Consider the following 9,333-nt stretch of genomic DNA (forward strand, 5'->3'; position numbering starts at 1 on the left):
TCCACTTGATGCTAAAACTGCTGTTTGTGGAACACTCTAAATTTTATTTCAGGAAGACCTGGGTTGGCTACTGCATTCAGAATACTTCACAAACTGACAACATCAAGCATTGGAATCTGTTTGTTTAGGAAGGGTTTGATTAAGTCTGTGACAGCAAAGATTAGCGATATGTGCCGTGCGGTGGTTTCTGGGATTCTCCTGCTTCATCTCCATTCTGCTCTGATGTAGTAGTGTCAGCTCTTGTCATCCTTTATGAACTGGGACTGTGAATTTTGCTATGTGTAACTTTAAGATTGTGTTGTTGCAGGGAGGTAGTATCAACATTTTTATTATTATTATAGACCATTTTAAACCATCTCTCCAGGTAAATGAGTAGAACCTGGTTCTACTCTCTTAAGTCCAATGTTCAAATAATACAGCACTAATTTTAGATGTAATGTGTTTTTGTAGTAATGTCAAATCAACCAAACAAGCAGAAATATTTTCCTTCTCTGACCATTGCATAACAGCAACCATGTAAAACTTACTTCTGAAAAATGCTGAAAGTGACCAAAGCAAGCTTTTTTGAAACAAGGTAAATACCCATTCCTTTAAATGAAGGACAGAGGTGCGAATATACATGCGTGTATTTACCTCAGGCTGGTAAAGGAATGTAAGCACCACAGAAAAGAATCACCCTGCATAATAGATGGTCTCACTCAGCACAAGTATGCTGAAATACATCCATTTCAGACTACAAGGAAAGGCATGGGGTGACTAAAGCAATACTTTCCCCCCCCCCCTTAATAAAAGGCAGGGAGAAGATTAATTATGTTCTCTGGAAGGTACCCTGAAACAGCCATTTGAATGTACCACAAACACAACCCGCATACTTGCATGAAGACATTTTATTATGAATGCAATGTGTATATATAGGCTTTTTTGTTTGTTGGTTTTATGTTTTTAGTCTGAAATGCTTATATGAACAGGCCCATATGAGCTGAATGACAGTTAGCTTGCAGGGCATGACACCTGAACACCCTTCAGCTCCAGAGCTTTGCTGAAGTTAATCTCTTGAGGTTTAGCCGTACCCTTGGTGAGCTTCAGAGATCGAATACATCCTTTGAAACGAATGTTAGTGGTCAACCCAAACTGAGTCACACCATCTGAGGGAGGAAGAAAAAAAAAAGCAAAAGGAATTATATAAGTTTGAGTTGGTACTTCTGGCTTTTACTCAGATTTTTGTTTGCAAACTGGAGGGAAACAGTATGATAAATACAAGAGAATTGACCATTTGCAAACACTTTAATTGTGCTTTCAGAAAGCAAACTGCTATCAGATAAGATTGATTGTCTATGAACAGATGAACTAGCGTTCATTAACAACATAGCAGTAGATGAAGCTGCTGCAGAGCTCAGCCCAGTTTGGGGTTCTATTCAATTACTTCTACTGGAAGCAAGTTCCCTAAACACTTCCAGGCTACTGAGCAGCAAATTTTGTTTAGTTTCTTAAAAAAATAAAAATAAAAAAATAAAAAAAATCACTATACAGAGAAGATATTTATTGGAAAGAGATGGTGATCTCTCATCTCTCTGTACAGACTGTTGTACACTTTTCAATTCCTTAAATTTCACAGGCTGATACATGCACAGTGCCTTGCTTTTTCAATGATATTCTTCCAGTGCGTTTAAATTTGTCAAATACTCCTACTACTTGATTACTAAACAAGAAGGTACTAAGTGAGAGGCTGCGTGCATTGTGAGCAGCAAGAGGCAGAAACTATTCCTGCTCTTTTTGACAGTATCTCCATTTGAGACTGTGCAGGGGGATTGGTGAGAAACCCTTAGGGATGCAGAACTTATTCTGAAATGGAGCTGGATGCAGAAACCAGAAATTTCAAGCCAAGTGATACAAATGCAGGTGCTTTTATCCATCAGCTTTAGTGTGCTTGTCCTAATTGCATTTAAGACATTATCAAGACAAGGTTACCAAAGCACAAAGTAAAGCATTATTTGTGCACTGAATGCTTACCGGGATATCCTCCAACAAAGACAGGGTCATTAGTGTCTGCTGAGGTTGAGGCCCTGTTTGGGCTGTTACCATCCACCTGTCTGTCATCCACAGTCAGCTCCAAATGGTGTTTGATCTTGTTTGCAACAACCTTGTGCCATTGCCCATCACACAAGCTGGCTGGTGCATCAGGCTCGTAGACAGCAGAGAATCGGCCGGCACCATTGTCAACATGAAACATCACCTGATATCAGGAGATGAATGTGAGCTAGTTCTCAAAATGGTTATACAGTTCTTATTTCTATTGCATTTTTGAGTATTTAAAATTGACATGCTCAGATTATGCACACAGAATCTGTTACTAAATCAAAACTTTAGTATGGATTGCTGGCTTTCATAGACTCAGGGAGGCTCTGCATTATGTCACTCAGATAAACATGAGTAGAAAAGTGCAAAATTGTTATATAGCTTGTCATTTTCTCATTTTTGCCTTAGTTTTTGAGTCCCCTCTCTAAATAGCTATCTTTAGTGATGGAATACTGACTGTTTCACTGGACCCTGAAGTAAAAGATATACGTAAGAAATTTGTATGATTTTACAGAAAAGTGTTGTCATCAAAGCTTTTCATATTCTTACTATTTAAGTATTGATGTTGCAGTTTTAGTAAGCTCAGGTGCTACAAAATCTTTTAGAAAATGTTTGTAGAAGTATAAGAACATCTTGTTGTATGGGAAGTGGCAAGTCCAGCACGTAAAATAATCCTGATGATATATCTTGAGATTGGAGTAGTAAGTTTGCATTTAAACTAAATGTGCTTCAAGAGCCGTTATATGGAGTCAAGACTGCCTGGCTACTCACTTTTCCATCCACTAATTCGATGCCAAGTCCATCCATTTTCTGGCTGCTGACTCCTAGAAGCACACTGTTCATTCGTGTTGTGCGGAATTCAAATTCCACAAGCAGATCTGTTCCCACCTTGTATGCACCAACTTGGAGAAAAAAGAGAAGGTGTAGTGAAGTGAAGAGAAACATTCAGTTACATTATTCCTAATAATTACACAGTGTGTTGCTGGAGTAATGCAAGATAGTTGCCCTCCATAATGTAGCACTATTAAGATACTCCATTTCACGTGAAATCATGAGAGAAATGATAATGGTGGCTGTACTGAGAATGAGGCCTTGCTTAGAAAGTCATGTATTCCATCTTTAGGCAAGGTAATTGAAAGTTCTAAGTGATATTTTTTCAGTGCTGGTCTCACCTTGCTTCCAGACAACAGCACTGAATGCTTGGAAAATAGCATCTCTTTTTCCTTTGTTCTTCCCCTGTCAACAAAATCACTGTTACCTGTTTTGGCAAAGCCTGTTCCATCGAAGTACGTTCCTTTCTGAGCAGTGACAAAGCATTTTCCAACACTGAAGCTTGAAGTTGGGTTATCCAGGTCAACAGGTGATTCTGTCATCTTAAAATTTCTGATGCAGCCATCAATGCTGTAGGTGACCTGCATTCCACATTTCAAACAAAATACATAACAGTGCTCAGCATAAAGGCCTAAATTTTATCATCAAAAACTACTTTTTCTCTGCTTCTCTTCTGGATTTATGGAACTGAATGAAACTTGAATTTTACATGGCTAATCCTTAATATCTGATTGTAATTGGAATCTAATCTCAGTTGCATGGAGGATGAATAACATTACTTTCCAGAGATGTGATCTGACACATCTTTTTGGCTTAATAGAGGGAACGTAAAATAATACACTGCATAATGAAACATAGCAAATTACATCAGCAATGCAGGAATTTAATGCCCTGTACTTTACCTTTTAATTGACTAGCTTATGGCATTTTTAAGTAGACAAAGATATTGGATATAGTTCTCTGCGCTGCTGGTAATTTTGATTTTTTTTTTTTTTTTCCTCCCTTTTAATCACTTTACTGTAGGCCTACTGTTGCATGATGAAACTGAGCTAATAAGTATAGGCATGTGCAAAAAATTAACAGAGCTTTTATGTAAGGGTTGTTGGTCACACATAATTCTTCACATAACCCTCTACAGAGTTAAACAGCCCCAGAGCTCTCCTCTCCTAGCTCTGCAGGAGCTGCATCTTAGTTCTCAGCTTTAGATAAAGGCCTGACTTAGTGAAAGAGAGAAAAATGATAAACACTTTCAAGAAGAAAAGTAACAGTAGTAGGAAGGAGGAGAGAAAAAATCAACATGTAAAATGCTGTGAAGAAATATATTACAGATGTGTACAGATATGTTATGGATACAGAAAGGAGGAAGATATACCTGCAGAGGGAAGTCTTGATTCTTCACACAATGCCACATTATATGCAGAGGGTTATATAGCTTATTAGTACTAAATAAACCTGTACAAAATGTTCACTAAATCTTTAAAAATGCCAGTGAATATATTTAGTTCTGATCTGAGTAATGCTTTCTATCAGATTTTTCATAAGACCTTTTTCTAGTTTCTAAGTGAAAATCATCTCCATGTCTACATATTTTGTTACTAAGAAACTCCATACCACAAAATAAATCTTGCCATCTTTACTGTGAAAATCAATCATAGAAATGCAAGATTTTAGACAACTTAATAACATTCTGTACTTAAAAACTCAAGTTTCCATGTAGAAAAGCAAACCTGGTTACGTTTTAATATAAAAGGCTGTGACAATTCAGAAAAAGCTGAATTTTGAGTGCTAAAAATGTGACATCTGCTGGAGCCAAACAAGTAGGTGTCATTTCTCTGCACTGAAGAGGAAGCCAGCTCACCTACTGGTATGTACTAGACTGACGCCTAAAGAGGTTGATGTCTATTTAGCAGAAAGCCCTAAGTAGGATATTACTTGCTTTCAACTTTGCTTCAGAGACTTTATGTGAAGCCTACAACACAATATTCTATTAATACATCATGAGACGTATTTTACTGAGAATGACTGAATGGCAGGCAATGATTTTTATCTTCTGTGAATGACATTTGAAGTCACAGCTTCATTAAATCCCAAAGCACTTAAGACTGACAGAATCTGACATGATTTTTATTGCCAGACTGAGCTGTTTATCTGCTTGGGTTCCCTCTATTACTTCTCACAAGGAGCAATAGGTAAGGATTTAGTGTTACCTTTCTTCTTAGATTATTATTTGTAAATTGCAGTTGTATTTCAAAGAATGTAATTTGATAGTACTAGGAATTAAGCTTAGGGTAGCTATGTATGTTTTTGTTCTCCATGCCTCAGATATGTTTATGTAAATCCACATGGTCTTGGTGAGGGAACACTTTCTATTTAATCCTACTACGCTTAAGCCAGAATTATGCTTGACCTCTCTGGTCATTTGTTTACAAAGTTATCTTTTGTGTCAGCAAGGAAGCAGGGCATTTAAACTGAAACAGTGATAAATATGCACATTTGAGGAAAACAGAGTTTTCATGGTCTACTACAAAACGTTGTCTTGGCTGGGTTAGTAATAACAACACAAACCCAACTACTATAGTAAGCAGCAGAAGCACAGGATACTTTATCCAGGATAGTTTTGGCTTCTGCTGCTTCTCTTAGGAGATGCTTTCACTATTTATTGTGCTACCTAATGCTAGATGAATTATGGCCAAGAGAAAAGGCAAGTAGCATTCAGGATCTTATTCTCTGGCTGTGTAGTGATCCAAGTGGATACTTGGATCAAGTTACCGAGTTACTTTTCTGTAACAATAACTGCTTGCTATTACTAGTTTTTTGCATTAACTGGATTCTAAGTCCAGTCCTCCCACAGACAGAAAGTAATATATCTTCTGTAAAGTCCACTTTATCAAAATTCTTAAGTAGTCTCTGAAAAAACAAAACTGGGAAGGCATGGATACTGATCAAGGCATACTTAAGGAGTGTTGGGATACTTAGTGAAACTTACCGGACCAATTCTTCTAGTTGTGTAGTTTACAGGCAGTCCTCCAATGTACAGCATTCCCACAACATCCAATATATCAGCCTTTTTTGGACTAACAGTCCTGTTTGAGACACTATCTACTATGAGGATTCCTTCTTGCTTGGTTCTAATGACTTTTATCTAAAAAGAAGCACAAATGTAATACAATTACAGACAATTTCCTTATAACAGCTTCCAGATTGGACTGTTGAGCTCATTACAAAATTTATAACAATAACTGACAAAGTAGTGGTTAGCAGAAGTGTTTGAGTAGCAATTACGGATAGCGTCCATGGAACAGAGCTCCTGTATAAGGTTTTGCACAAAAACATGGTTGCCTTTTATTTAGACATGGTTCAGGGGACATCATGAGTATTATTTATTAGAATTACTGAAAAGATGTGGGATTGCTTTTGAAAGCTACATTACTGCTATCATAGACACGCTACAATATTCTTTTTCCTAGAGTCAAACAGTAATGTTAAGTACTAAAAATAGCAAATGCTGAATGATTAAAGCATGCGTTGCAAAGTTTTGTTATGGTATGGTCAGGGTATTACTGAGATTGTGATTCCTTTAGATTGAGTGTACCTCAAATCACAGTTCAGGCTGGAGCAGTGCCAGCTGTGTTTGCAAAGCTTCTGTTCAGAAAATTGGGCTGTGGCTGTGAATTGCACTGAAGACATGCAGATGCTGCAAAGTTGATGAGGTTCTGTCCCAACAACTGAAGGCTAATTTCTGTTTGAAGAGAGTAGGCCTGATGGAAACATTTCATCTTAAACTATTTCAAAGATTTTTTTTCTGCTTTCTTAAAAACAATGTGTGATCTTTTATTAAAGAGAGATTGCCTTTCTCCTAGCCCTCCAAAATGGATTTTCATTTGCTTTTTGGGAGTTCTGAATTTAGACTGGCCTCCGTTCTTTCCTATAAAAATGGCTTTTACTACAAGGGTTCATCTCTCACAGAGTGTCAAATTGCATTCCCAATGAGGATAGCCTTGCATTAAGAAATAGATATTCCAGTTAGTATATTTAGAATATAGAGAAAACAAGGCTAAAAGTGCAAAACACATTTGTTCCGTATTTATAGAAGGTCATAGCAGAAACGAGTGTTAGTTCACTGCCAGAATTCTAAGGCAGTAGGTAAAACTCATGAAATAATGACTACAACTTTATCTTTTCCCCTTATGAAACTACCTTGTATTTAGGGTGTTTGCTTGCACCAAAATGGTCCTGAAATCCAATGAAAATAAAATTCCTATGGTACAGTTGAGAATGAAGCAGAGAGGGATCAAGGATGATTACAAAAAGGGTGTGGTATGACCAAATCAAGCTCTTACCCAAATGCAATTACATTTACTCATTTGGTGTTAGAATTGCAGATAGTGATTATACCAACATCAGTTTCAAAATGTAATAACTACTATTGCATATAACTGGAATACATAGTCACCTGTTTTCTTCTGTGTCTTTATTGTTGCTTTCAAGCTTTTATTTTACCTAATAAGTATATATGCATCTGTTGTCCTTGGCCCAATAAATACAGAATATCATGGTTGTGTTATTGTTCCTTCCCTTACCACTAGAAAGTCACTTGTGGCATATATCGATAAATGAGTCCTCTCATAAATTCACAAAACAGGCTGACAAATGCATTCATGAATATAAAATATATTCTCTAATGAACTGAATTAATGTTGCATGTTGAATGTTTTTTTTTCTTTTTTTCTTGTTCTTAGCATTGTGTCTGAACAGTGACATTATCAACATTTTAACAGCTGGCTTTAAAGGTGTATTGAAACATGATAAGTTGATGCTCACTGGAGTCCTATTAGGAGGAAGGAACATTTCTGAAGCTCCTCACAATACTTGGGACATATTCCAAATATGTTCTGTAACATACATTTCTTGGAGGAGAAATTTCAAAGATCAACGCTAATATTTTTTTGATAGGTATGCAGTATGCTCTCCTAACATTATGCCTTAACGCACACATTTTGCAGAGTACAGAAATGTCTAATTGAAGGCTTAGCTTGTTATACTACATTTTTGCAAATATCTTAGGGCAAAACAAAGCTCTGTCAGCTTAGTTTTTCCTTAAGATATAGGGAGTAATTTAGATTAGAGACTGTAATACCTTGTGCCACTGGCCATCATTTATTTTATTGGGAATCATTGTGTTGGTGTCTCCACTCCCCAGATCATAGCTGAAGTAAGGCAGTCCATTCTTTATCTGAACAGTAGCAAAATCAGCATGGTTGATGCGGGCCATATAAAACAGCAAGCCAGAGTCAGCCATTGTTCGGACTTCAAATTCAATTGTAAGTCTGAAAATCAAACAAGAGCAAAAGAGATAATGGAGTCAAAGAGAAGGTTATTCAGAGTTGCGCAGTAGAGAAAATACCTTTTTGCATTCATCTAACAAAACTTTACAGTTTGTAAAAATGAGTTTACAAGTGCGATTTACTTGTCCATCGGGGGTTAGGCAAAATAATTTGGTCATGTGTATGTTGCATTTCACGTACATCTGATTCTTGACATGTGAGCATTCATTAGCCCTGTTACTGTGGAAATACAGAAGTGCAAATTTGGAATAGAATTTGGAGATTCAGTTTCTCAGCTGCAGCTGTCACTGCTGGAAAATCCCAGCATTTGTAAAATTCCAGCAGCGGTACCCATCATTCAGACACATAATGTTCACAGAGAGGAGAAGGCCCTAGTGACATTCAGCAAATGCTGAGTGTCTAATGAGTTCTACTGCCTGAAGACAGGTTACAAAACTTTTAAAGAGGCAGAGAGAATACTTTACAGTTGGAATATTAGGCACTAATTACCTGAAAGTAGTTGATCATATAAATATCTAAAATCATTGCATGAAATTGGTCAGGCCTGGATTCTGATTTGAAAAGATGTGTGAGGACCATAGGATTATATTTTTCTTTTAATTGTTTTCCTAGTTTTCTAAAACTAGTATAAGTAAAATATACAGTATAGTCTCTCTACAGGTAACAAGTAAGTAGGAGGCTGGTGGACTTGTAAATTAGTACAGCAGTAAAAATGCCCACTGGTGCAATACAGCATTTTTCTTAATAATGTGTCTTCACAGCAAAAGTGAACAATTAACAAGTTATAGCTTCCCAAGCCTGCTGAAAACATCTGCATTTCTAGAAGAAGCTCTTGGAACTCCTTTGTGAGTCAGTGTGGGTGGGAGGGGAAATGTAGCTGTACATTAGGAGGTCAGTGTCATTTTGTCTGTTTACTGTGCAAGCCTAATCTTACCTACTGCAAGAAAGGGACTATAACGTTGTCTTATTACAAGAAATTAAGTTACTGAACCAAGAAACTTCTTTCTGAAAAGTGATCTATGAACTCAATCACATGAATTGGTTAAATTCTTTTCTGCTTTTTTTTTTTCTTTTTTTTTTT

The 9,333-nt window shown here is 36.8% G+C and overlaps 2 protein-coding genes across 2 annotated transcripts in view; one reads left to right on the forward strand and one right to left on the reverse strand.

Annotated features, from left to right (window-relative positions):
- Positions 1-867: 867 nt before the first annotated feature.
- On the reverse strand, positions 868-8,249 carry LOC104909794 (laminin subunit alpha-2-like). The gene is made up of 6 exons (XM_019612993.2): positions 8,045-8,249; positions 5,894-6,049; positions 3,335-3,488; positions 2,848-2,978; positions 2,011-2,233; positions 868-1,145 (listed from the first exon to the last, which is right to left on the reverse strand). Exons 1-6 carry the CDS (start codon positions 8,204-8,206, stop codon positions 991-993), a joined length of 981 nt encoding a protein of 326 aa, XP_019468538.1. The 5' UTR covers positions 8,207-8,249; the 3' UTR covers positions 868-990.
- Positions 8,250-8,351: 102 nt separating this feature from the next.
- LOC100544901 (rho GTPase-activating protein 18) overlaps positions 8,352-9,333 on the forward strand; it is a 10,675-nt gene continuing 9,693 nt past the window's right edge. The window contains exon 1 of the mRNA XM_010707407.1: positions 8,352-8,387. Coding sequence (XP_010705709.1) covers positions 8,352-8,387 — 36 coding nt within the window. The remainder of the gene's footprint in view (positions 8,388-9,333) is intronic.

This window comes from Meleagris gallopavo, chromosome 2 (genome assembly GCF_000146605.3).
Source record: "Meleagris gallopavo isolate NT-WF06-2002-E0010 breed Aviagen turkey brand Nicholas breeding stock chromosome 2, Turkey_5.1, whole genome shotgun sequence".
In the NCBI taxonomy this organism is placed as follows: domain Eukaryota; kingdom Metazoa; phylum Chordata; class Aves; order Galliformes; family Phasianidae; genus Meleagris; species Meleagris gallopavo.

What these genes read in the sequence shown, in the direction of transcription:
- LOC104909794 (XM_019612993.2), bottom strand. Translation starts at nt 8,206, where the DNA reads ATGGCTGACTCTGGCTTGCTGTTTTATATGGCCCGCATCAACCATGCT. An exon ending in CAACTAGAAGAATTGGTCCG is followed by an intron (nt 3,489 to 5,893) that starts GTAAGTTTCACT and finishes TGTGGAATGCAG; the next exon opens with GTCACCTACAGCATTGATGG. An exon ending in TCGAATTAGTGGATGGAAAA is followed by an intron (nt 2,234 to 2,847) that starts GTGAGTAGCCAG and finishes TCCTGATATCAG; the next exon opens with GTGATGTTTCATGTTGACAA.